At 50.5% G+C, this 26028-nt stretch overlaps 13 protein-coding genes across 13 annotated transcripts; 7 read left to right on the plus strand and 6 right to left on the minus strand.

Moving 5' to 3' along the window:
* Positions 1–555: 555 nt before the first annotated feature.
* Positions 556–1638, minus strand: N7443_007696 (MAM33 family protein; the record flags this gene model as incomplete). The annotated part of the gene is made up of 4 exons (XM_056887752.1): positions 556–581; positions 648–1117; positions 1180–1360; positions 1458–1638. The coding sequence occupies 4 exons, from the start codon at positions 1636–1638 to the stop codon at positions 556–558; spliced, it is 858 nt and encodes a 285-aa protein (XP_056739443.1).
* Positions 1639–1921: 283 nt separating this feature from the next.
* On the minus strand, positions 1922–2560 carry N7443_007697 (translation machinery-associated protein 16; the record flags this gene model as incomplete). The annotated part of the gene is made up of 3 exons (XM_056887753.1): positions 1922–2204; positions 2255–2339; positions 2389–2560. The coding sequence occupies 3 exons, from the start codon at positions 2558–2560 to the stop codon at positions 1922–1924; spliced, it is 540 nt and encodes a 179-aa protein (XP_056739444.1).
* Positions 2561–2940: 380 nt separating this feature from the next.
* On the plus strand, positions 2941–5168 carry N7443_007698 (putative exonuclease; the record flags this gene model as incomplete). Its single annotated transcript, XM_056887754.1, has 2 exons — positions 2941–3092; positions 3149–5168. Coding segments are annotated over 2 exons (2172 nt in total), but the record flags the coding sequence as incomplete, so codon positions are not given.
* A 910-nt stretch (positions 5169–6078) lies between these two features.
* N7443_007699 (Fig1 domain-containing protein) lies at positions 6079–7052 on the plus strand (the record flags this gene model as incomplete). Its single annotated transcript, XM_056887755.1, has 4 exons — positions 6079–6109; positions 6161–6229; positions 6294–6621; positions 6677–7052. 4 exons carry the CDS (start codon positions 6079–6081, stop codon positions 7050–7052), a joined length of 804 nt encoding a protein of 267 aa, XP_056739446.1.
* Positions 7053–8159: 1107 nt separating this feature from the next.
* N7443_007700 (MFS transporter) lies at positions 8160–10016 on the plus strand (the record flags this gene model as incomplete). Its single annotated transcript, XM_056887756.1, has 4 exons — positions 8160–8489; positions 8538–8724; positions 8773–9269; positions 9324–10016. The coding sequence occupies 4 exons, from the start codon at positions 8160–8162 to the stop codon at positions 10014–10016; spliced, it is 1707 nt and encodes a 568-aa protein (XP_056739447.1).
* A 577-nt stretch (positions 10017–10593) lies between these two features.
* Positions 10594–11763, plus strand: N7443_007701 (DUF3712 domain-containing protein; the record flags this gene model as incomplete). The annotated part of the gene is made up of 4 exons (XM_056887757.1): positions 10594–10757; positions 10804–11243; positions 11290–11414; positions 11461–11763. The coding sequence occupies 4 exons, from the start codon at positions 10594–10596 to the stop codon at positions 11761–11763; spliced, it is 1032 nt and encodes a 343-aa protein (XP_056739448.1).
* A 209-nt stretch (positions 11764–11972) lies between these two features.
* N7443_007702 (rRNA 2'-O-methyltransferase fibrillarin-like protein) lies at positions 11973–13810 on the minus strand (the record flags this gene model as incomplete). The annotated part of the gene is made up of 5 exons (XM_056887758.1): positions 11973–13017; positions 13069–13337; positions 13389–13570; positions 13636–13683; positions 13735–13810. The coding sequence occupies 5 exons, from the start codon at positions 13808–13810 to the stop codon at positions 11973–11975; spliced, it is 1620 nt and encodes a 539-aa protein (XP_056739449.1).
* A 241-nt stretch (positions 13811–14051) lies between these two features.
* N7443_007703 (RING finger domain protein) lies at positions 14052–15243 on the plus strand (the record flags this gene model as incomplete). Its single annotated transcript, XM_056887759.1, has 2 exons — positions 14052–14238; positions 14309–15243. 2 exons carry the CDS (start codon positions 14052–14054, stop codon positions 15241–15243), a joined length of 1122 nt encoding a protein of 373 aa, XP_056739450.1.
* A 238-nt stretch (positions 15244–15481) lies between these two features.
* sld2 lies at positions 15482–17162 on the minus strand (the record flags this gene model as incomplete). The annotated part of the gene is made up of 2 exons (XM_056887760.1): positions 15482–16932; positions 17012–17162. 2 exons carry the CDS (start codon positions 17160–17162, stop codon positions 15482–15484), a joined length of 1602 nt encoding a protein of 533 aa, XP_056739451.1.
* Positions 17163–17754: 592 nt separating this feature from the next.
* Positions 17755–19374, plus strand: N7443_007705 (uncharacterized protein; the record flags this gene model as incomplete). Its single annotated transcript, XM_056887761.1, has 2 exons — positions 17755–17904; positions 17956–19374. The coding sequence occupies 2 exons, from the start codon at positions 17755–17757 to the stop codon at positions 19372–19374; spliced, it is 1569 nt and encodes a 522-aa protein (XP_056739452.1).
* A 166-nt stretch (positions 19375–19540) lies between these two features.
* N7443_007706 (sucrase/ferredoxin-like domain-containing protein) lies at positions 19541–20459 on the minus strand (the record flags this gene model as incomplete). The annotated part of the gene is made up of 2 exons (XM_056887762.1): positions 19541–20122; positions 20172–20459. 2 exons carry the CDS (start codon positions 20457–20459, stop codon positions 19541–19543), a joined length of 870 nt encoding a protein of 289 aa, XP_056739453.1.
* Positions 20460–21209: 750 nt separating this feature from the next.
* On the minus strand, positions 21210–21869 carry N7443_007707 (Tubulin binding cofactor C; the record flags this gene model as incomplete). Its single annotated transcript, XM_056887763.1, has 1 exon — positions 21210–21869. The coding sequence occupies one exon, from the start codon at positions 21867–21869 to the stop codon at positions 21210–21212; it is 660 nt and encodes a 219-aa protein (XP_056739454.1).
* Positions 21870–22987: 1118 nt separating this feature from the next.
* N7443_007708 (putative C6 transcription factor) lies at positions 22988–25662 on the plus strand (the record flags this gene model as incomplete). The annotated part of the gene is made up of 5 exons (XM_056887764.1): positions 22988–23686; positions 23740–24158; positions 24215–25017; positions 25068–25387; positions 25438–25662. 5 exons carry the CDS (start codon positions 22988–22990, stop codon positions 25660–25662), a joined length of 2466 nt encoding a protein of 821 aa, XP_056739455.1.
* Between the last annotated feature and the right edge of the window lie 366 nt (positions 25663–26028).

A 26028-nucleotide genomic window follows, 5' to 3' on the forward strand; every position in this document is an offset into this window, starting at 1 on the left:
CAAAGGAGCGCTCCCAGAGCACTTATAGTTGCTTAGGGATTAGCTCACCCTTCACTTAGGGTACTTAGGGTAGAGAATCAAGGATGTCATTCTATTCAGCCCTCTATGTTACCCAGAGAGTCAGAAAGCTTCCTAAATAGATACCATAGGTTTCTAAAAGATAGAGCGCATAATCATAGGCTCTCGAGAGCTATTACTGAGAGGTTTGGTCGGTAGCTTTCCCGTCCGATAGCCGGCCATTGGCATTTAGCTCTAGTGATAATTCAGGGCGGCAGTTTTAGTCACCTGGATTACTACATGTAATTCTTCCAAAATCACGCGCGGAAACTATTCTATGTTAGGGATAAAAGGGATGAGAGCAAGGTCTGTTTGTATATTTAGAGATATTGGTACACATTGGATTTAAATGGGAACACCATTCATAGCCAATTGGCTTGGAGTATTACAACACAAGGAAAGAGAGAGATGAGAGGCGGAGAGTATCAACCATGGATGTTCCTGTCCATGGCGATTCCTAGGAGCGGTTGATGTAAGGGGAACGGATCAAATCATCACTTAAGCGGAAATGAATTTGCGGACGTCTGGAATATAATGTTAGCAACAGACCAGCCAAATCCACAGAAAAAGAAAAAAAGAAAGAAACTTACTGTCCAACCACCGGACGTACTCCTTCTGCTCCTTGAAAGCAATGTAGTCGGTGACCATGTTCTGGAACTCGAGGTTGAGACCACGCTCCTCGAGGTAACGGCCCCAGAAAGCGAGCAACTCGGGGTCGAGGTTTTCGGCAGGAGGTCCGGCGTAGAGGCTCTGGCGGGCCCAGTCCTTCTCAGCGGTGCTGGCGTTGGCAACATCGGCGTTGCCGAAGTGGGAGACTTCCTCGATCTGGAGGTCACCGTCCTGGATCACAGCCTGGATCAGGAGGGCACCGTTGGCGGGCTTCTCAACGGTGACATTGACGCGAGCGGGGAAGGTAGGGGGCAGGATCTCGTCCTCGTTCTCGGCCTTGTTCTGCTGGCTGGGGAACTCGCCTTCGTCGCCGAGAGCCTCATCGTGGAAATCGTCCATCGGGTCCTCAGACAGGTTGTTAATGTCGGCGACAGTGAAAGTAACGCGGATACTAGATGTAGAAGAATGTTAATACCATATAGAAGGTAGAGCTTTGTAGTTGATTGAACTTACGTCTCGTTGCCGAACTTCTTGGTCAGGACAACTTCCTGTTCGCCCTCGACGTCCTTGGCAGTCCACTCGCCATTCTGCAGAGTGTAGTCGATGCTGGCCTGCTGCTCCTTCGCATCCTCAACACCGGAAGCCTTCTCGTGCTTGACTTCCTCCTCAAGCTTGGCGATAAGCTCGGCGTCACCTAAAAAAAAACAATCGATGATCAGCAAACTTTCCTTCCAAACACAATACCGAACTGTTCGGAATTGATAGAATTGCTATAAAGATCATTCACATACCCTCACCAGCGGGCTCACGGAAAGCGCTGGAAGTGGAAAAGGCAGCGTAGGCGGGCTTAGTGGCCTGCTTCCAGGGCTGCACGAAAGCAGGCTTGGGGAGAACGGCCGGGCGCAGCGAGGTACGGGCGACAGAGCGCGAGAAGCGCGGAACAGAGCGGGTGAAAGCACGAAGGGACAACATTGTGGATGGAGATGATAATGTGAAGTGATGAAGAAAGCTTCGAGGAGAAAAAGAAGCTCCGATGATGCCACGCCAAGCCCGGCCTTTTTTGGCACCGCCCGGAGGATCTGCCGCTTTCTACTTTTTATTAAGAACATGGACTACACTTCATCATTCGAATGGATTGAAACTATTTGCAGGACTTTTAAATACCCATAGATGCCACCCAAATACGCCAATCTTCCAGTCAGATGAGAAAATAGGAAGAAAATGTAAAAACGCAAGATCTAGAGGATATCCGTAATCATGAGATGCTCTTAGGCGGGAAACTTGAGGACTGCTTGTCTCCTGCTTGAGTCAAGCGAACGAACTTCAACTGGCTCAGACCCGACCACTGTTTGTTCCAGTTCTTAAGACCCAGGAACACATCGAGGTCACTCAGATCCGGCATCCAGAACCCAGTCTTGAATTCCTTCTGTTCAGTCTCGACCCGCTGGGTCAAGGCTTCCTCTCGTCGGACGGGCGGCCGACCCTTGCGTCGCTCTTGCTGAAGCTGTGTGAGCTCTTCCTCGTCGCGGTTGATGTACCTGCGTTGTGTTAGACATAATCTCAAGTGGGGGTGCGGGATCCCACATACTTGATGACCATCTCGGACAATTCGGTCTCGGAGAGGGGATCTTCCAGCGATTCAGCAGCTTCGTAGAAGTACCAGATTCGATCCACTAGTACAAGTCAGTAAATGTGCAACTTAATCTCCAGAAAATTGCGTACGGTATGGCCGACGGCCCTTGCCAACGTTTTGCCCATGCTTGATCAAGCGCTCGTCACGGGCACCAGCACGACGTAACCGGTGGGCATCACGGCTGTTCTCGTGCATGGAGCCAACGGCACCACGCTTCTTCGTGATGTGCTTCTGCACCTTCTGGAGATTGCGTTGAGGCATGGTTGTAATCTTCTTGTCACTGCAAGATTCAGTGCAGCGCAATAATTATTTTCAAGGGCCTGCAGAATCCGGCGGTGAGGAAGTGAGTACCGCCTTCCTGATTCTGCCCAAATCGCGTCTGCGCGTCGAAGGGAACAAACGTGAACAAACATTCCCCAGCGATGGCGGTATTTCCCTGGTGATTTCTTGCTCATGTGTTTCATCCTATCTTCATGTTATTTGTGACGCGTGTGCCTTTATAAACTTGGATCCGAATGTTTACGCTTCTCGAGTAAATACGAGGACCCGAGGACCCGCCCGTGCCTCAAACGGTGCCCGTCATGGGTATTAAAGGTGTGTTACCATGGGCTGAGAGCAAAGGGGGCACGGACTGACCAGATCTAGGACTGCATGGTCTGTTGAAATCTATTCAAAAGCCATGCCATATCAAAAAGTTCAGTGGACAGACCCTTGCGGTCGACGCCTATGGCTGGCTACACCGCGGTACAGTCGCGTGTTCCGTTGACTTGGTCCTGGACAGACCGACCAGGAAGTTAGTGGTCATAGAATGACCTCGCATGTTCGGACGAAAGCTAATCATTGTGATAGGCATATCGATTTCGTCCTTCATCGAGTCCGCATGCTCCTCTACTTCGGCGTTACACCCTATCTCGTGTTCGATGGCGACAACCTCCCTAGCAAAGCAGGCACGGAGCAAGATCGGCACCGCAAGCGTCAGGAGAGCAAAGCTTTAGGGTTAGAACTACAAAGGAAGGGTCGAATGCCCGAGGCCTACCAGGAGTTCCAGAAGGCTGTCGACGTCACGCCCTACATGGCCCGTCAGTTGATTGAGGAACTGAAGCAAATGAAAGTACAGTACGTGGTAGCGCCCTACGAGGCTGATGCACAGATGGTGTATTTGGAACAACTGGGTTTAATCCACGGGATTATTTCAGAAGACTCCGACTTGCTGGTGTTCGGAGCCAAGAGATTGTTGTCAAAGTTGGATCAACATGGTGAATGCATTGAGATCAGCCGAGCGGATTTTACTGCGTGTCGTGAGGTTAGCCTCGTTGGATGGAGTGATGCAAACTTCCGTCAAATGTGTATTTTGAGCGGTTGTGATTATTTGGCGAATATCCCCAAGATGGGATTGAAGACTGCATACCGCAGCATTCGCAAACACCGGACGGTTGAGAAGGCGCTGCGCATGGCTCAGTTCGACGGCAACTTTCAGGTTCCTGCCGACTATCTTGCAAACTTCAGGCAGGCTGAGCTCACCTTCCTCTACCAGCGAGTGTTTTGTCCCAATGCTAAGAAGCTCGTGACTCTCACAGTTCCAGAGGAAGGTATCGACCTCGACGAGCTGCCCTTCATTGGAGGAGATGTGGAAGCTGAGATTGCGGCTGGCGTTGCGTGCGGAGATTTGGATCCGATGACCAAGGAAGCGATTGTGTTGAAACCGATGGCTGCAGGTAAATTACCCCTGGGGATCAGTCGTCGTCAGACACTGGGTTCAGAGCTGAAGCCCAGCAAGTCCATCAATTCTTTCTTCACCCCGAAGCGGACCCCGCTGGCCGAGCTGGATCCGAACAGCCTCACCCCGTCCCCAAGCCAGCAGCGCCTTCTGGAGCGGAATGCGAACAACTCCTGGCAAGCCAACTCGGCTCCCTTACGCTCTAACACAGTTAGATCTACCCCTCTTCGCGCATTGTCAGACCAGGGTCTTAGCCCTATGATTCGCAGCGTCGAGCGTAATTCGTTCCTGGCTAAGGCTGCGCGCGCATCGACTTTGCAACCTACCAAGCGACAAAGACTATGTTCGGAGACCGAGGACGACCAGCTCCCAGCTCGTCCTGATAATCGCAGTCGATTCTTTGCCCCCAGCACGGAACAAGCAAGCCCCAGTGGCCTGAAATACTCCCGGTCCAAGAAGCAACGAAAATCGACACTTGATGTCTTTTCCGATGAAATTGCAGAGGACATCTTTTCCAGTATCCCGGATCCGGCTTCTCAGAGCGAGGTCGTGGAGACCCAAGCGGAGACTGGTCAGAGTGGAGCCGAGGCCCCATCTGATCCCCAGATTGCTAAAAGTGGACCATCCACAGAGGGTCAGATCGAGCAACTCGAGTCCACTCCCGAGACGACCAAATTTGATCGTGCTCTTGATTATCATGTTCAACGGCAAAACTCGACGGTCATGTCGAAGTACATGTTCAACTCTGGCTCCCGGCCCGAGTTGACACCTCGCTCACCCCAAACTAGAATCCCTGTGACTATATCTGGGAACCGGCCAATGCCAATGTCTTCTCCTTGGACACCTCGCACGGCCACTCCAAGCAAAACTCCTCAGCGCCAGCGTATGACTCCATTGCAGCGCATGGGGCAAGCCGCTCTCACGCGGTCGAATACTATCAGTTTTCCCACCAAGCTTCGAAAAGCCGACTCTCTGTCAACTGAAGCAGACAGCTCTCAAGACACACCGACATCACCTTTCGCACCGAAGCACGTTGCACATGGAAGCGAGGACCATATCATACCGGACAGTGAAGATGAGGACGAAGATGAGCCGTACACGTCTCAGCGCACACCGCTTGACCTCAAGCGGTTCTCATTTGCGGCGAACTAGCTATTATGCATATTTTGGGATTGGGCAGGCGTCTTGGAGCAAATCCACGTGGAAGGTGCAAATTTATTCTTTTGGTCTTTGGTTAGACCTGTTCAGGAGTGGAAGGGCATATCTATTCATAGCTGTTCATTGGGTGTAGCATTTAGTTTTACAATCAACTTAGCGGTCACGCTGTTGCCAGATGTCGAGGTTCCGTGTTCCCAGCTTGATATGTGCCAGATGGTTGTAGCCTGATAAACTGGAGGCTGGGTGAGGCGGAGGCGTCGACCCGCGTGGGGTCCCAAATCTAAGCAGCGATGATGATCAACGCTAGTCCGGGTTGGGCCTAGGTTTAGCCCCAGGGACCGAACATTTCGTCATATCAGGAAGGCGGTCGGATCTGGTTACCTGGGAAGCGGGAAAGTAAACAAAGACGGTTGGCCCAGCCTCCCAAATTCCCATACTTGGTCTCCATCCCCAGCCTCCAGTGCTACATGCGTTATTGGGTTTTCTGGATTGCAGCTACGATCTTTCTCCCTCCCCCTTCCATTCCTTCTACACAGTCCTCCCCTTGTCACCACTTGCTATAAGCAAGATATTCTGACCCTTGAGGCTTACTAGGTGCGACCCGGAGAAACGCCTGTCCTCTGGTGTGCTATCGACCTCGACCTCGACATCACCAGATTCAATTCGATCTTCAATCTTTGCATCTTATCTTCCGCATTCCTCCTTCGCATTCCATTCCGGCTTGACGTCCCGGTCGATCCACGGCCATCTCCTTCTCGCTGAGCACAACTAAGGCCGCCTGAAGGCGTACTACGGAGCTTTGACTCTGCCTTCGCTTCCAAATACTCCTTCTCGGAGAGTCGAGAAGTGAGTCGACTGACGTCCGATAAAGAGACAGGCCAGTTGCGTGCCTTCACGAGCCACCATGGCCACGCGTTTTGCAGAGGGATGGGCCCGTACGTGATAATCATAACAATAAAGACAACAATCGCTAACAAGGCCTACAGGATTCATTCCCATGATCGGGTACCATCATGTGTTGATGATTATCATTGCTGTTGCTATTATTTTGCTCTGTAAGTTTGACATGTTTCGGTTGACTTCCACGTGTGCCTCTGGAATGTTTCTAACATTGCGCAGCTCTCTTGTTGGCCGGATGCTCTTCATCGTCTCCACAGATCCCCGATATCTTTTTGATCTCGATGTACTATGAAAAGTACTCACCTGTCTTCGATAAGTCGCAGGTCGACCCTGGCGTGGTAACGGCCATGTCGAATATCGTCGGTGCTGCTGAGCTAGAAGTTCGTGTCGGATACTTCGGTATCTGTGTTCAGCCCGATCACGGCTCGTTCATCTGCAATGCAAATGCTACGGCCCTGGCTGAGATCGTTACTGTGGACCAGGATCCACTCAACTTGATCTGGGTCGCCTCGACCTTTAAGGATGCGGTAGTATTCCCGTACCTCTTGTAAGTCAATCATGTACTCACTGCTTGCCATTGAGTGATGCTAATCAACAAACAGAATTGTGGCCGTTATTCTCGCCTTCTTCTGCTTCATCCTCCTCGCAACTTTCCCCGGCTGGCACGAGGAGCGCGATGATTCCGGCTCCGATGTCGAGGTTAAGCCTTTCCCATCAAGACCCGTCTCCCAGGCTGCTCTCGCCCTGATATTCGTCTCCTCCGTGTTCGTGCTCGTCTCCGTACTATGGCAGCATACAGCATCCGTGGCTGCGAGTACAATCGCTCAAGATATGGGTAACGGCAGCGTTAGGAGTGGCGTCGGCACTTCAGCGATGGTGCTCGGCTGGTTCGGATTCGTCCTGCTAGTCGTCGTAACCATCGGTCTACTCTTCATGATCCTCAGCATCAGTCTAATCAGGCAATTGTCTGATGAATAATGATCAGTTTGAGCAATGATCTGAAGTTTTTCTTTTGTTGATTTTTCACCCTGCATCTCTTTTCTCGTCACTTTTTACCTCTTATATCCGACGACACGAATGGGAAATGAATAATATCTACGAGCACACGGAAACGGCTCCTATATGAATATGGAAATGGTATGGAATATGGAATACGAATCAGGAATATGAGTTCCTATGGGAAACGGGGTTGGACAATTGGGATCACACGAACATAACCCGAGAATCGGGATCCTCGCCGATTTTCTCAACTGCCAAGTATATGGCAAGCAAGAGAAGAGCTGCACTGGCTATTCTGTTGATTCTCTTGGAATATGCCGATGACATGAAACGAATGTCGTCGTATCTCTTTTTTGTACAGCCTTATGGCCGGTGTTCATGGGATTCGTTTGTCTTTCGTTTGCAAGGCGTTCTTCTTCCCATGTACAAAACATGTTTTTTTTTTTTGAGTTATCAATGTATCTCCGGCGATGCTGGTTGATTCACTGCTATTCTTTTCTTGCATAGATTTGTCGTGCCAAACTGCACAGTGCTAGATAGTCCTCATCCAGAATGGTATATGAAATCACCTGAAAGTCTTCCTCCCAGTATTATCAGTAATGTCGTTCCTTCCAAGGCCGGCACGGCTTTTCGTAAGTCTAGGGCAATTTGTGTAAGCCATTGAACAGCAGATACTCCAATGAACACCTGAGAGGGACGCTCAATTATGACGTCAAAGGCCCTGAACAACGAAACTTACCAAGTTACGGGGTACACCATCAGGTCAATCACTTTTTACAATCTGTAGTCACTACAGCTGATTCCCTCTTATTAAGCGGAACGTCAATAGCAGCATTCTTCTAGAACGTCGTCCGTTGCCACACCCTTCGGGTCTACGGATATACGGTTCCAGGATTGCATCCGACGGGACCATGGAAGATAACCTTGTTTCCAACCGGACCTCGACATGAAGTCATTGACTATAGTAATCCGTGGATGCTAGCTTACCGATGGAAAAAAATTTATGAATCTCAATTTAAGAAGTCGTGCGTCGCCTCGATTAATCTGAGCGATGTTCTCCAGCAATTGCTTAGAAAACGAACCACAATGGAGACTCTACGGGACACGGCATTCGGTAAACTGGTGCGACTATTCAGTCGCTATCGATGGATGCAATATCCTGAAGAGCAGGATGCGTCGGTCTGGACTGAATATCTCAAAACTGAGACTGAGAAACCGGAAGAAGAGCCTTCTACGCCAGTGAATGAGAACGAGAATCCCGAGGATCTGGAGGCCTTCGGTCTCTACACAGTCAGGTCGCAACTATCCAGTCGGTCTCGGCGAATGTCCTGTGCATCGACTGTGCAAGATGGAAATCAGGGTCGATCAAATGGCCAACCTCTTGTCATTAGCTGGCGAGGTCCCGATGATAGTGAGGTATGTATATTGAACTAAATCTATGAGTTTTAAGCTGATAAGATGCAGAACCCGCAGAACTGGAGCACCAAGAAGAAGGCCTTCGTGAGCGGTTTGATCTGGTTGCTTACTTTTTCCATCTATGTTGGCTCTTCAATTTACACTCCTGGCATTACGGGTGTCACGGAGCAGTTCAACGTGAGTAGTGTCGCTGCTCTATTGGGCCTGACCCTTTTCGTGCTTGGATATGGACTTGGTTCGTTACTTTGTACCTCTCTAAGATTATACAACTAATTTTCTCCAGGTCCGATGGTTTGGTCCCCTCTCTCCGAGATTCCCATGATCGGTCGAAGTCCAACATACGTCTTAACGCTAGTCGTATTTGTCTTCTTCCAATTCGCCGTCATTTACGCCAAAAACTTCGGCATGCTACTAGCCTTCCGCTTTCTAACAGGCTTTGTCGGATCACCCGCCCTAGCCACTGGAGCTGCGTCAATGGGTGATATCTGGTCCCCCAAGGTCCGGGACTACATGATCGGTGTCTGGGGCATGTTCGCCATTGCAGCACCCGTCCTAGGCCCAATGCTCGGCGGCTTCGCAGCATCCGCCAAAGGCTGGACATGGACAATCTGGCAGCTACTATGGGTGTCAGCATTCACACTCATTCTGCTGTTCTTCTTCCTCCCGGAAACATTTACGCCGAATATCCTCGCCCGTCGAGCTCGTCGAGTGCGTCGCATCACAGGCAACTCTCAATACATGTCCGACTCCGAAATCGAGATCAGGGAGATCAAGTCAAGGGTGTGTTCTCATACCTTATCTTCCAAGATTCAAATCTAACTTATGCACCCTCAGGACGTCCTCTTCGAAGCCCTCGTCCGCCCCTTTCAACTCTGCTTCTTTGAACCCATCGTCATCCTTCTAAATCTCTACATCTCCTTAATCTATGGCATTCTCTACATCTGGTTCGAAGCCTTCCCAATTGTGTTCGAAGAGATTCACGGCTTCAATCCCGGCGAAAGCGGCCTCGCCTTCATGGGCATCCTAGTCTCAACATGCTGCATCACTATCCCAGCCTACTTCTACTGGAAGTATCGCTACCAGTCTCGCTATTTTGATAAGAACGGAAATATAGCACCCGAGTACCAAATGCCGCCTGCCTGTGTTGGCGCATTTGCGCTCCCCATCTCTCTATTCTGGTTCGGCTGGACAGGTAACTTTGAGAGCGTGCATTGGATCGTGCCGATTATCGCGTCGATGTTATTCGCCGTTGGGGGCTGTTTGATTTTTAATTGTATTTTCTGTTATCTTGCGCATGCGTATCCGAAATATGCGGCTTCGGTGTTGGCTGGGAATGATTTTATGAGGTCGTCGTTTGGTGCTGGATTTCCACTTTTCGCGTCGGCCATGTTCCATAATTTGGGTGTTGGTTGGGCCTGTACATTGCTTGGATGTCTGACTTTGTGTTTTGTGCCGTTTCCGTTTATTTTGCTGTGGCGGGGGAGAAGGATTCGCATGACGAGCAAGTATGCGAGGCACGATATATAGTTCCTGGGGCTGAGGTATGAGGCTAAGGACACGAGGATATTCCCCGCATTTCCAAGCCTATAGATATGTTGTAAACTCTCTTAGACGAATTTACATTACAAAAATGCCACTTGCAATCATTTCCTTGTCCCAGATAACCAGAAATTTCGGTGTTCATCAAAAAGCAAAGACCCCCCTATCACAGGCTTGGCAACCTCGGCAGCTAAATAACTATATCGGGAACAAGTCGACGCCGATCACATTAGCGATGTCGTATTCGGACACCGAATACGCCTGCCCCAAGCGAGTTCTGCTTCTACCATGTGAAGTGGACCGGCGATCGACACTAGAAGAAGCCCCCATGGGGTATAGTGAAAGGGGGTCCAACCCGACTGGCTATCACTCATCGCAAACTTCTTTTCGCTGCCACCACCGTTGATCGCGAATGTCTGACCACCGCCACTCACTATGAGGCCATAAAATGGGTAGCTGTCTTTTTATTGTCACTTGAGATCTCTGACCTTGAATCTTATTCCTATTACACTCCAGGGGGGTTACCGGAACGAATGATAGAACTGCCCGATCACACTTATCCACCATGTCCAAGTCCGATATCGAGAGTAGCTCGGATTCAGACGCGAACGCCGTGGTTACGCCAGTCAAACCAACAGTATGGCAGCGATTTAAGGCACATATGAAGAAGTGGTGGTGGTGTTACTTGATCGGACTCTGCATCGTCGTCCTGGTGGTCATCTTACCACTGTAAGTCAACCTTGCAAGTATAAAGGCCAAAACACTTACCTTTCAGATTCTACGTGGGAATCCCCCACTTCGCCAACTCCTACATCAACAAATACAAGTACGACTACGAAGGCCTATCGATCACAAATCCCCGTCCAACATCATTCCACGTCCGCCAATCCCAGAAAATCAGCATGGGCGGCGGGTTCAGCGGCAGCGGCCACTTATCTGCATTCAACGCAAGCTGTAAAATCCTTTCTACTGGGGAACAATTCGCCATTTTCCCCGTGCCGACGATTGATTTCAGCAACGGTGCGACTCTGGATATTGACCACGATCTGGAAGTGACGTGTGTTGATTGTATGGCGCAGTTGGCTGTTGAGGCGGCGACGAATCAGAGCTTTGGGGTTTTGGTTACTGGGACGCCGGATTTGAAGTTTGGGTCGCTACCGACTGCTCATTTGGATATCCATAAGATGATGAATATGAATGGATATAATGTTACGGGTGAGTTTTGTGAGAGGTTTGTGGTTGCGTGTCTAACAAGTTGCAGACTTTGTGAATGAAAATGGTGCTTTCAATGTCACGAGCGTTGATCTGTTGGATACGCCTGTTGATGGATTCAATGTGAATGCTACAATTAGCATTCGTAATCCCACGCCCTTCATCGTTGAAATGGTACGTGTGCTTGTTTTTATCAGGAGCAGCAGGCTAATCAGTACAGGGTCATGTAACGTTCAACCTCAGCATGGGAGGCTCAGATCTGGGTTATGTTGATCTACCCAATCTGATGCTTCAGCAGGATATCTCCAGTACCATTGTCCTCGGAAAGATCAACACCTCAATGTTGGTAAACGAGGCTATTTTGGGCAGTGGAGAACTCGGTGAAGTCACTCTTGACATCAAGGGTCACAGCTGCGACTATAACGGGCACGATATCCCGTACTTCGCAGCAGCAATCAAGGCTATTCAGGCATCGGCAACCCTTGACTTGCTGCAGTATGTCTCAAGCCTCAAATCGCTTTAAATATTAGATGTGCCACGATTCTGAAGATTTCAGATAAAGAGATAATAGTATTCAAGAAACTGGGAGACCTGGAAAAACAATGATATCTCCGATACGCCAGAGCCATCTATGATGCGCCATAACCAGATGCAAGCTTGGAACAAATCGAAAAATAATAGAAAGCTCACAAAGCATGAAGCATACTACCATCCTTGATGCTCAAATATGGCTCAGTAGTCCATTGAGAACCCACCACCTGCATTGCCACCCTTGGAATCATTCGTTGGCTCATGTCCACTTTGATCATCCAAGGACTTGTAGTAGGGGTTTGACCCGCCACGACCTCGGCCACGGCCTCCCCGAGCACCTCGCCCGCGCCCGTTTCCACGACCACGACCACGACCCGAGCCCCTGCGGGGACCGTCGTCGTGGTTATTGCGGTTATTCTGATACGGGTGGTAACCATGCGATTGGCCTTGCGCTTGCACATAGCCTTCGTATCCGTTGGTCTGGCCAGACTGAGGGTATAAAATCTCCTCGTTTCGGTCTTGGAAGCGCCTCTTGTGACCTTTATTCATGAACTGGCTCTCCCATTCGCCCTCCTGAGGGTTGTCTGCCTCGACCCGAAGAACCACCTTCTCACCAATAATAGCTTCAAAGGTCATGGCCATTTCGGCAGGAACGGGGTGCCAGTTCTGGATTTTGCCTGCATCAATTGGGCGTGACCCTTTGCGAACAGCTAGGACAATGAGAGGGGTGGAATTTTCAGTGTAGATTGTCTCTGTAGCTGGAATGGGCCTCACACGAGCCGCCCAAACTCTGTTCTCATAACATCCGGTTCCAGTGACCTGCCAGCTTAGTTTCTTTCCCATGCCTCCAATCTTCTCCAAGATGGACTTGGGAGCGGGACGGGGTGCGATAAGGATGCTATTAGCCATGTATTTTAAATTGTTTGCTTCAGACATCCCTGGAGGCAAAAGCGGTACGAGCAGACTCTCAACCATTTTGTTTGAGTCTTGTGCAGAAAGCAAGTACCCAGTGTAGAAAACTGTCCGCTTAATGCGCATCCGATTCTTGGTTCCGGAGAGATTGCCCAACGCAAGATTGTGTGAATTAATCATTCGCTGCACCTCCGCAACTTCGGTAGCCGGGTCGAGATATCTGGTATCTTCTGAGACCTGGATCACTTCAGCCGTCGTGGGCGTTCGAGGAGCATCAGGTTCATTCTGCAATTTTCTGTTCACATCCTCGAAGAAATCCCTGAAGCCGGACACACTAAAGCAACATTAACACATGTAATACTTTAAGATGCCTAACCAGACTCACTGTTTGACACGGTCCTCGTAAACACGAATTTCTTCAGCCTGTTTGTAAGTGAAAAGAAGATCCTGCAGGAAATTCTGTTTGAACGCCATGGTAGAAGTGAAGCGCTGGCCGTTGGGCCCAACCTCGGGCTTCAGCCCGACCAAATCAAAATCGAGGTTCTGACTTGCCACCATGCGTTTGATGGGCTCGCCAAATTTAGCCTCGCCTCGGCCGGTCAAGAGCACAGTCAGGGCATCTTTCTGTTCCATACTAAGTCTCACCAAGCGGATCTTGTATCAGTCAGCCAAGGGCGCATTGCAATTGGAAAAGGAGTGATATACAATCTGCTCATTCCAGCATCCTTGCCATCCTCGAGGCTCCTCGATCTCGGTTCCACTTCCTGTAGCAGCCAGGATTGTAGGGTCGTGCCACCAGCCGCCATTTGCGAAGCTCTCATATGCCTGAAGGAATCCAATCGTACCTCCGTTCCATAACTGCGGGTTGGGAAGTGGGCTCAGAAAAACTAGAGAGGTGAAGCGTCAGCGTCAGCATCTTGACTTGTGAGTCGAAGAGATGCGGGGGTCTCACGGGTGTTGTCAAAGTCATAAACATGGATTGCTCGAATTTGAGAGACAGCTGGATAGAGTCAACGAATACTCTTCCTTGCGGCGGTAAGTGTAAACTAACAAGGAAGCTCTTTGTTCAAGACAGACCAACGCTTCAGCGAGGTCGTGGTGTATGATCGCGGCGCATTTGCGGTCATGCTGGATGTTGTATTGCCCAACTGGGCTAATCTCTCAGATATGACGGCCTTTGCAGAACGCATCAGAGGATTCTGATCTAAGCTCTCAGCAGGTAGAGGACTATCAATAGCGAAGCATGTTGTGAGGCTTGGGGAAGGCAATCGCAACACCGAAGCAGTCGCCATCTTTTTCTGCCGCGGGCGGTACCGGTGCGGTAGCGGCCTCCTGCCTCCATTCGCCCGTCTCTTGCTTCCTTTGCCCATGGAGGGGGACTTGCAGCGGGAAATTCTCCAAAGGACACTCAAAGAAGTGGAAGATGAAGAAGCTGAAGGTGATCCTTGTGTGATTTGCCTGGAGACTATAACTGAGCCCTGTGTTGCTGTGCCGTGCAAACACTCCAACTTCGATTACCTGTGTCTCTTGAGCTGGCTGGAGCAGCAGCCGAACTGTCCACTATGTATGGACCTTGATGACACGCAGGAGTGTGATTCAAGAACATTGACTGATTCAAAAAATAGGCAAGGTTCAACTTGCGAAGGTGCAATATGACCTGAAAGACCCGCGGGGCGCCAAAACATACAATGTTCCTCTCACGCAACCGTCGAAAGAGTCTCACCAGACCTCTGGAACTCATTCGCGAGCTCTCGCAGGCGGCCTCTTAACGGATCATTCCCGAAGGCGACGACACAGACCTCCTCCGCGCCAGACTTTAGCTCCCTCGGATGACCCTCTCGCCGTGCGACGAAACGTCTATCGCAACCAACTATACTCCCTCCGAGTCGGGTCAAATCGGCTTTCACAATACACGGAAGTGACACCGGAACATTTCAACCGCGACGAAACGCTCGTTTCGCGCGCTCGGAAATGGATCCGCCGCGAGCTACAGGTCTTTGCTTTCCTGAATCCGGATACAGAACACCAGCTAGCCGGCCCAGCTCGACCAGGACTCCAGAGGCTGGAAGAACGTAGAGCCAACAACGCCGAGTTCCTCCTCGAGTATGTGATTGCAATTCTGCGCACCGTCGACATCAAGGGTAGCGCGGGGCAGGCGGAGGAGCTACTTCGAGACTTTGTCGGTCGTGAAAATGCGCGCTTGTTCTTACATGAATTACTGGCTTGGTTGAGGAGTCCTTACTCATCGTTACAGGACTGGGATCGTCATGTGCAGTATCCAAGGCTTGCGCGTAGCCGAAGCCCTGCGCAGTATCCTCCTGAAGGAGGTGGCGGCGGAGACAGGTCAAGGCTAGAACGTCCGGCTCGTCGGCCATCTCGAGACCAAGAAGCAGCCCACCGTCGTAGTAAATCCCCAGACCGTGAACATGACCGAAGTCTCTTCGATCGGATCTCGAGACCTGGAGAGCGCAATCCTTCACATGCTCCTAGAGCCCGTTCAACCCGCCGTCCGAGGCCACCGAGGAACCGAGACCTTCTAGATCGATATATACCAGATTAAAAGTCCAGAAAGTTTAGAAATCCATGCGATAGAATAACCTCACGACAACTACATACGAACCATATGACAATGCGCCTTATATCCATCTTCCGAAGTAGCTCAGTCCATTACTGCCCATAAATCAATGCTAAATAGAAAATGCAAAGAATAAGTTGCCGCCGATGAATAGTAAGCCTATCCATGATAAAACAAATGCAATCGTGACTTCATGAATACAAGCAAAGCTGCATCTTTAAACTTATTTCCTCCGGAAACGTCCCCCGCCCCTCCCCCTCCCTCGATGAATCTTCAATGAGCGATAGTTTGCATGAGCCTGGGGATTGACCTTCTTAGGAGGCTTCGTCTTCTCCTCCTTGTCGTCTGTCTCAGGCTCTGGGGCCTTCACCGGTACTACCTTAGCCTTCGGCATAAAGCCTACAGCCTCCTTGATGCGTTCCGAGAAGCTCTTCGCCCTCGCCAATGGCTTAGGCCGCTCATTCAATCCAGGATCGTCATCCGAGTCCATATCAGGCTCAGTCCCATAGTCCGATTCAGCTTCGATGCTATGCAAAGAAGCAACATCGTCGGGGATCTCGATCCCTTGCTCCTCGCCCTTGGAATCTGCAAGCTGTGTCTCAGGAATAGCTACAACTTCATCATCGCTATCGTCGACGGGTGCAGCCTCCGGCTTTGATTTGGGACGAGGCGCAACGGGTCGCATGATGACTCGGCGAGTCGTGCGCTTCTGGCCCTTCTTCTTATATGGCTTGCCCTTTTGTTCCGGGTAGTGGTCTTCTGGGGCCATGTTGACGGCTTCTTGTTCTGTTTCTAATTCGCGGAGCATGTCCCATTCATCGTCGTTACGTTCTTCTTCCATTGCGCGAAGACCTTGGACAATGTGCGAGAGGCCTCTTCCGGCGTATTGGACTGGTTTTCTAGACGCGATTGGACTAAGGCCACCGCTGTTGTTGTGTGTGAGCGGAGGGAGGCGGTTGAAGTTGGAGCGGCGGAGGAAAGATGGTGTTTCTGAAGGATGTGGCTCTGGTGACGCGGCGGCTGCTGATAGTGATGCATTTCGCTGGTCTGCTTTCTCGTCTTCCGCCTCTACCATGGCGGCATAACGCATTGTGGTCGGGGTTGCGAATAGATTGGCTAGGTAGAATTGTTTCGTTGAAGATGCTGGGGTGCGCGACAATCTGGAGCTTTCCTCCTCCTCATCTGGGGCTTCTGCGATGGGTTCGAATGTCTTGCGCTTGGAAGGAGTTTGGAATCCTGCTCCTAGCATATCCTTTTGCTTCTTTGCGGAGGGTGTCGCATGACTTCCGCCTGACTCGGACAGCATATCGAATAGACCGAGGGTTTTACCATCGCGCTGGGGCGTAGGGCCAATGACTGCTTTCAAAGGAGACGGTGCGGGAAGACTTTGCCGGTGTGTGCTGGGACTGAACAGTCTGCGGAAGGTCGAGGGCGAGTCGTAGGGATCTAGCTGCGAGGGATGGATCTCTTTGGTGCGGTTGTTGGATGGAGTCGCAAAGAGTCCTTTGGATGACTTGCGCGGAGTTCCTTTGATATGCGATCCAGCTGGACCAGGAGGCGACGCATATTTTCGCTTTTTGGAGTGGCTTTCAGGGTGTTCTTGTCGACGATTTTCGCGTCGGGCCAGGGAAGCCTCGAGATTTTTAAGTCGGGTATACTCTTTGTATTTCGCAGCTACAAGCAACAGTGAGTTTCAATCGCATTGGAAAACAGAATTCCAAGCTTGTAGACCCAAGCTCGGGACCATCCTCACCAATTTCGTGGTTCTGTTTGATGTCGTCTCGGCCAGCCTTTTTCCCGCCGTGCGTTGACGCGAACTCTTTTTCCCAGACCTTTAATTCGGCACGAACTGCAACTGCCTGGTCTGCGATCTCAGTGCGAAAAGTGAGGGCGTGGCCAGTCATTGTTGCATTGCGAAGGTGTAAGAAAGGAGACGCGACGCGAAACCAATTAACGCGGTGACGTCGCGTCGGCCCGCAACCCTTCCAAGGCTAGGGTCCTTGATACTTCCACCCAAACTCCATTTACCATGGGAATAGATTGTAATTTAAAATATACTATATCTTGCCTCACATATCTAATGGCATACGAAGATGTCTGCTGCAATGCTACCAGAATGTGTGTGCCTACCAGGCTGCAGCATTGTACACTGCAGCCAGACCATGAATGACAAAGCATTCTAGATCAGCAGCTGCGAATTATCACCTCAGACGTATTTGAAGTCATTTAGAAGGAGGCCTTGAAAATGAACAAAAGAAGTCTAGGAGATCTCTAAAGTAATGCATAGACAGATGTCAGAAAATAGCCGAGCAATCAAATGCGGAGGTCCCGTCAGATTATCTTCTTGGTCGAGCTGTACTTCCCCGCCATGATGACCTAAGAGGTTGCATATGATGCTTGTCCGCCGCCTAGTGGCCTGAATCAAGGCTCAGTACTATAAAGTGGCCGGCCCCGCCTGGTTAGAGCTGATAATACCCATTCGAGAACCTGCCTAGTATGACTATCCGCTCTCTAAATATGACTGCTACTGGCGAACAGTCCCCATTCAATGCCGAATTCGATCAACTCGTCACTGATACCCTTGGAACATGGAAGATCCCGGGATTGTCTATCGCTATTGTGCACGGAGCTCACACTCATTCCAAGGTAGGAAATCGCTTGGATGTGAGTGGCTATCAATCCGTTAATGAATTATAGGCCTATGGACTGGCAGAGTTCCCGAACAAGAACATGACAACCGATGCACTATTTCCGGCCGCTAGTACCACGAAAGCTTTCACCAGTGCAGCCACTTCTATGGTTATCAAAGATAGCAAATACACCGAGTCTCCAATTGACTGGGACACGCCCATTTCTTCTCTGATCCCAGACGATTTTGCCCTGGCGGATGACTACCTCACTGCACACACCACGCTAGAGGACGCGCTCTCCCACAGAACAGGGCAGCCAGGCCACAACTGGATGCTAAGCTATACGCCAGAAGATGCAACCCCTCAAGACCTCGTTCGCTCGTTGCGGCACTTGCCAATCTCACACCCCCCTCGGACTCATTTCCAGTACACCAACAACATGTTCATCGCAGTGACACATGCCCTGCACGAAATAACAGGCATTCCTCTAGGAAGGATTCTTAAACAGCGAATCTGGGAACCACTTAACATGAATGAAACGTTTTTCGGAGTCCCCGAAGCCCAATCGAACCCATCAGCCGCAGGCAGAATTGCAGAAGGATATACTTGGTCACCCGATAGCGAGGGCGGCTTTTACTCCAAAGAGAGCCAACCAAGCTGGAGAGCAAACACTGGCGCTGGAGCGATAGTCAGCAGTGTCCTTGACTACTCTAAATGGATCAGAGAACAGATTGAGAAATCTGGACCTCTGAAAGACCACGATTCCCTAATCAAGCCCCGAACTTTCCATTTCGAGGAAGGTGATCTGAACTTACCCTCACCATACCACGCATATGCTCTAGGCTGGTTCGTGGATAACTACCGCGGTCAAAATCTCTATCATCATACTGGTAGTTGGCCCGGGTATGGAAGCTTCGTGGGCTTCATCCCCGATAAACAGTTCGGGTTCGTCATGATGGGGAACTCGGCCACCGCCAGGAACGGGACCCTGAAACTGGTTATTCATCTTATCGATAAATTGCTTGGACCTTCCACTGACCCTTTACTCAATGAACGAATGACTGCTTGCTTCAAAAGACAGATGGAGGAGCGCGAGCAAATGATGGAGGATTTACAGCGGAGTACGGAGGATGTCAAGAAGCGGCTATTTCTTCGACTTCCTGATCCTCCAATTCCTCATTCTCTGGACCTGGAGAAATATGCGGGGACGTATAAGCATCCGGCTAATGCCTCGGTCACTATCAAGTTTGAAGATGGAAAGTTGTTTACTGAGAAGACTCAAGGCGCTCTACCTAGTGTCTTGGACCTGACGCATGCTAGTGGAAATTTCTTTGTTGGTAGGACGAAGACCTTTAATCTTGCTTTGATGGTGCCGTTCATCGTGGAGTTTTGGATTGACTCCACGGGGAGTGTCAGGAAAGTTGGAATGGATGTGGAGCCAAGCTTGAAGGGAGAGATGATCTGGTTTGAGCGTTGTGAAGTTTGACAGCGTCAAACAGTGGTTTGAGCACCTCTTAATAGTCTATATGATTTTGTAAATGTTGTGATTTTGCAAATGAAAAGCTGTGAAGCGACCTTGACGCATGAGAATGAGTGTGCAGTGAGTACTTGGCTGGAGAACAAATAATGCCGAGTCTCAGTCTCACAACGCATCACCAGCTCGTCAGCCCCCGCACCCTGTCAAACCCACCCCTCAACTGTGACTCAGGATGGACAACCTTCCCCTCCAGAATAGTATACTTGACTAGACCCTCACAATGTTCTGGTTTTACTCGCGCAAGCCAGATCATCTGCTGATTCTTCTTCCGATAAACAAGCACATTAGCAGAAAACTTGTGGCCCCCAACATGCGAGACAAAGAAAATGCCAACACCACCAGGCCGTGAATCATCCGCATCACGATCAAGACCCAGGGGGCGAAGATGGCGCTCGAGCTCACGTTTGATAAGAGGCGCTGTAATTCCACAGCGCGCATCTCGTCGTCGGTGCGAACACAGTAGAACCACGTAGTCCAGTTCGCAAGGGCGGGCGTTCATGCCTGCGTCTGGTGTAACAATAGATTTGTCGATCTTTTCGTCATAGTTGTCGATGTATCGGTTGACCAAGTCCGGGACGTCTGCTTGTGACACAGAGTCCACGAATGTGAATGCTGGGAGAATGAGTACCGTTGTAGGGGTCGAATTGTCGCCTGAGTGGTCTAGGGGTTGGATATTTGATGCCGAGACCATGATGCGCTGCAGGATTATCAGTAGAGGAGCGGAAATGAGGACTGGAAATCCGTACGCCGAGTCTGGATTTGGCTGAACCTTCATCAAATGCCTCCATCAGACTCCCTTTCTCCTGTCCGACTTTCTCCTTCCAATCGGACCGCCCCGTCGCGACCAGGACGTGGGAGTGGAATTCTTTGATGTGGCCGTACAATGGTCTTGAAGTTTCGATTTTCACTTTGTCTGGGAACTGCGTTGTGCAGTCGGCGCAGTCTTTGAGGCAGTCAGGACCGTCCTGCGTAGGATCCACCTTGGGGAAGAGATAGTCGGGGGTCCGACCCAGTGACAACAAAGAACGTAACATGACTACGATGCGAAGTGAATTGCCTCAGGTCAGCTAAGTCAGAGTAAGAGATGCGCGCTGGCTAATTGAAAAGTGAAACATCTCTGTTCTGAGTTGTCGGTGCCTGGAGTTCATATACTCCAGTATCTCCGAGCGGAAGCTCCGAACGCTTAAAGCCGAGGAAGTCCCGATCACCTTTGCTTCTTTGGGACTTGAAGTCGGATATTAGGACTTTCCGCTGACTAACTACTGAGCATTACACCTTATCTGCATTGAATACACTTTTAATTATCTCGGTTTATTTGCTTCCCTTTAACTACCCATGGTTACTACCTCTCGCTTGCAGAACGGCAAATTCGTTCTACTCGGGCCGGTCAAACATCTCGAAGATTGACATGTTGCGCGGAAATCCTATATTCAGCGGAGAAAAAAGTGATAAAGGCAATCAACGTAGAATTTCTTCTCCGAGGCGTCCTGTCTGAATGTGGTTGCCTACTCCATGCCTACTTAGTAGTAATGTGTAGATTAAACTACGGGCTAGATAAAGTGTTTAAACAGCGCAAAGAAGGCTAAAAAATGGGAAAGAGGCCTAATTCTCTACATCTGGGAAAAAGCCATTGAGAAATTTACAACACTCGAGAAAGGCATAATCGATACGATATGGAATTTGGTATGGAATACACAAAAACAAAGACCAATTGAAAGGAAAAGAATTCTACATTACGAAGGCGGAGTGGGAAACTCTTTTCTTGTAATATGCTTCTTAGAAGATCATGCTGCAATGGGAGACTTCGCAGATAATTGCTCTTGTGTAAGCGGCTGCGATGCATCTAGCTCATAAATTGCGCGGCCATTCTGACCAGCAAGCATTTTATAGACTGTATTTTGTGGCCCGGAGCCCAGTTCAGCAACCTTTAGAGGCAATTCTGTGTCGAGCTCATGATTTCCATTTGGAGATCCATTGGGCTCATTGGGTAAAGCAGCAGGCAGCTCAGCCAACTGCTGATAGGGGGTAGGAAGAGCATCCATCGACGATACCCCTGGCTGTGCATAGAATTGCTCTGAATTGAGAAGCCGCATGAGAGGCTCAGCCTCCGGTGGTGAAGAAATCTTCCCACTGAGCAATTGCTTTGCTGTGAGCTCCGCGCCATACATCTTTTTATTGGTCTCGAGTCGCTGGCCAATGATTCCGCCCTTGAATGACCTCCCACCGAATTTACCGCCAGTCTTCGAGTACGCAAACATACCCACCATGCTCTGAGAGCCGACAGCGCCAGCGATCTCGCTGCTACGACCCCAAGGTCCCAAAGCGACGGAGACGTTACGACCGAGAGTGAGATATCTAGATTGGACAAATGTCTTCATGACCGCATCGCTGTTCAACACAATTACAAAAATCTGGCCGCCTAGCCCGATGCCGCCTGTCGCCATGGCAGATGGGGCGGATCAGCTGCCATCAGGTAATTGAGCGACTATCAGCCCTGACCCGAACCGAATGGAGCCGACCGCTCCAAACCTTTACGGCTGTGAAGATAGCAAGGCCCTGAAGTCGTCAGTGTCGTTCAGCTCCAGGCTGGAAATGGCCTACCTTTGCACGGGCGACCCTGAATTCTGAGATCGGCATCGCCAGTCTTTGAAGATTCTGAATTGATAAAGGAGACTGAGACTTTCTCGGCTTTCTTGCATTCATTTTTTTTTTTTTTTGAGAATTAGTCTTGGTGTCGCTTTTAATTATCTGGCAGCCAAACGCGCACTGGCCAGCGACGAGGGTAATGGGTTATTCAATCCGGGCATCGAGGTCCACTTGCTCAAAGCTGAGCTTGAGGACCCGGAATCCGAGCTAGCGATGGGGTTGTTCCGTTCTATTGTGTTCTGTGTAAGTGTCTCGGAGCTGTACTTGGCATTTTGAAGTGCAGAAAAGGGAAGTGGGGGTGAGATTAGCAAGGCTGCATGATCCTTAACCATGTCGAAATTCGGCTAGCGCTTGTCATCTTGTTGATATCGTATCTGTTTCAGTACGAAGCGAATGGCCCGTCATGTGGAATTTGATCGGATAGCAGACAGCAGAGAGCGTAACTTGGTTGACTCGTTCTCAATGGACCCGCACAACCTCACCATGAAATCATTCGGCACACCGAGAGAAGACTCGCCAAGGCATTCGTGCAGATCAGATACTTGATCGGATGATTTCAATAAGAGCAACGCGTTCTATAAGGTCAGATCCTGAGAATCTTACTCATCCAACTCTTAGGGAACCGGTACACGGGAGACAGACGGAGTGGGTGGCCTCAGCGTGAGATCTCCCAGTCACATTCCCTAGACATAATGTCTTTAGAATGCAAGGAAGAATAAATCTCGTGCACGTTACATAGTTTCTCAATCGCCGTGAGGCAGAGAAAATCTATAGTGGGGGTGGATCGGACACACTTTCCGCATTGGGGAGTGCAGAGCGGGCCTTTCCACGTAAGCCGAAGCTCCCTAACTCAACATCTCGGATCTAACGATAACCCATTTATATGCTTCATGTCTATGATTGTATGACTTCATATATGGCAGACATTCAGATGTTTGACACTCCGCAGGCCGAGCGGCCGCGCAAAAGGCGCCGCCGCACTATGGCCTGCACTCAATGCCGCAGCCGCAAATTGCGATGTGATCGTGAGTATCCGACGTGTAGCCGTTGTCTTAAGAGCAGAACGCCCACAAAGTGTACTTATGAGGATGGCTTCCTGTGGCAGCAGCCCGCCACTGTACCTGCTACGGCATTCGCCTCTGACCGAGGCTCCACCGTCTCATTGCCCCAGAATGAGCAGACTCCTATTCAGACATCCCCGAACCCGGGATTAGGACCGACCTCAACTCGGTCGGAGACTCTTCTTTCGACAGGTGACCCCGGCCCCGCGTCAAACCCATATGAGGGCCCGCATCATCACCATCACGGTAGGGGAAGAGGACATCATGGCCGTGAACGTGGCTTCCTCGAGACTGTGCTAGGTGCCCCTAAAGCCGCCGTCAATCAAGAACCGTATGTTAATGCGGGCTTTCTGCAGCGGCCAAAACGTGCATTACCTGAACTAGAGATACCCTTCGGCTCGCAGGTCGACGGTAAAGGCATTAATGACGAGGATTCTGAGAGCGAGCTTTCGCCGACGCAGCAGCTTGATCTGTCCCCTCGGATCATGATGAGAGGCCGCGAAACTAAGACTCGTTTTAGTGGTTCGGGCATATATGCGAATCTAATAGCCCAGGTACGTACTTTGCAGGTCATTTGTTACCCACTTCAGTTCTGATCAGTGTCTAGTTCCCTGACATTCGATCCTTCGCAGAGGAAATCAGATTATCAAATCCCATTCTCTCAAGAGTCCGGCCTGACCTGGAGAGGGTCAAGCGTGGTTTATGGAAGGTCAAGCCACTGAACACACCATTCCCCGAGCCTACAGCGCTATCATTGATTTCTTTACTGCCACCGCGCCAGGTTGTCGACGAACTCATTGGCCTGTATCTGACTTATATCGAGTCTACACACCGCATCTTCCATATCCCTACTTTTCTGAAGGAGGTGGATGACTTTTTCTCCATGGTCGATGACCCGAACATGGTGTCAACGGCGTTTGTGGTGCAGCTCCTGCTGGTGATTTCCTGCGCATGGAACCTTGCAGATGCCAGCAGTCTGCAAGAAAAAGCTCCGTTCCGCTCAAATGCTACACGGCGGTGGAGTGGGTCCTGCACGCGGAAAGGTGGATCGAAAATGCTCGCATTAAACGCTTTGAAATCAGTGCTTTGCGACTCTACATTCTTTTGGTCACTGCTCTGAATGCTCATGGCATGAAACGCAGCAAGGCCTGGGTTACTACTGGCTCACTAGTCCAAAATGCCATGCTGTCGGGGTATCATCGCGATCCAAGCAAGTATGCACGTATATCCCCGTTCAACAAAGAAATGCGACGGCGGATCTGGACGACGATTGTGGAGTTGAACTTACAAGTTTCCTTTGATCGGGCTATGCCACCATCGGTTCAAAGCTCGGACTTCGACACCTTGCCCCCTTTGAATATCGACGACGAAGAGATTGACGAGACCTCTACCGAGGCACCGGAGGCTCGGCCTCTGACTGATATCACCGACTGTTCATTCCAGGTTGCCCTCACGCGGTCTCTGCCTCTTCGCCTGAAAGCCTGCCAGCTGATGCACTCTCCTCACATTAGCTGTCGATATGAGGAAATCCAACGCCTTGACTTGGAGTTAAACCGACAACTTTCTCGGATTCCTATCTGGGGTGCGTCCGACGCCAGCGATATCGTTTCTCAGCACAAAGTCAGTCTACGGAAGGCCACGATCGAGTTGAAAATTGCGCAAGCTCTGCTCTCGATACACACTCCATTTGCGATAGAAGCCCGACGGGAGGCGCTTTTCGCCCCCTCGGCTAGGTCCCGCCTGGATGCTGCTATTATGATACTTTCCACCCAGCGCCAGCTGCACACGACCTCGCTGCCGCTTTCACTTTGTACGCTTGGGGAGTGGGTACTCCAAGCCTACATATCCATCTGCCAGCATCTACATACCATGGACCACCACAATTGTATGTTTTGCCAGCATCTGACCTCTCATCTTCAACTGACCAATCCATAGCTCTTCCGTCACATCCGTCATCCTCTATCTTTACGATGCACACCCTGCCAGGCCTACCCGACCCCTTTTTGTCCCTGGTGGAAGCTGGCCTCATCTCTCTCGAAAGCCGATTTCTACTGGTCGTCAAGGGTGCCAAAGACTATTTTTTCCTGTCAACCATTATCGCACTGGTCAAGGCCAAGCTCTGGCCCGCCCAGGAGCTCGTTTACAAACAGCAAGTGGTGGAGCGGGTGCTCTCCTTCGCGCAGACTCTGTTTTCGCGACACGCGACCTGTGAGCACTTGGGAACCCCAGGTATGGGCAGTTTTAAGAACAACCAGGTTTGTCTCCCCCGTAGGACACCAATTGAGTTCCCTTCTGACCCACATAGGTGGCTGCCTTTCTCGCAACCCGCGGAATGGCAGCCGTCCTGCCCTCCGACTTCGACGGCATACTCCTACAGCCTGATCTCGCCATAACCGTAAGGCTTCTACCCTTCCGGCGAACTGTGAACCCTCGTGCCTTTCTAACCATGCTGCAGCCACCCGGAGAGTTCGACCCCTTTTTAGATGTATTCGACTGGGAGGATCTAACAGGAATCGCATTCGGCAACTAAGACCCCGCCCGAACCCCCCGATATGTACAGTACGATAGGTACAGTGGATCAGGAAAAGCCATCATTGATTTGGACTGTGTAATGAATAGCATGATTACATCACCGGACCATGTCATCGTAGATTAACATCCAAATCAGGTCCCAAATGTTGGTCAGGGGAGCTCAGGAGCTTGGCCGGGTCCACAGTGAGATCATGATCCGACTGACGATCGGTCGCGGCTGCAAGGGCATGCCGATCGGCTAATATCAGCCGCGGTCGCAGAACCGGAACTATTCCAATAGACCATGTACGGTATCAATGGCTCGCGAGGTTGATCCATGCGAGTTGATCACTGCGAGCCTTGCGACTGAACCGAGGGGGGGCCA

This window comes from Penicillium atrosanguineum, assembly GCF_028827265.1.
Source record: "Penicillium atrosanguineum strain IBT 20685 chromosome Unknown utg000006l_segment0_segment0, whole genome shotgun sequence".
Classification (NCBI taxonomy): Eukaryota; Fungi; Ascomycota; class Eurotiomycetes; order Eurotiales; family Aspergillaceae; genus Penicillium; species Penicillium atrosanguineum.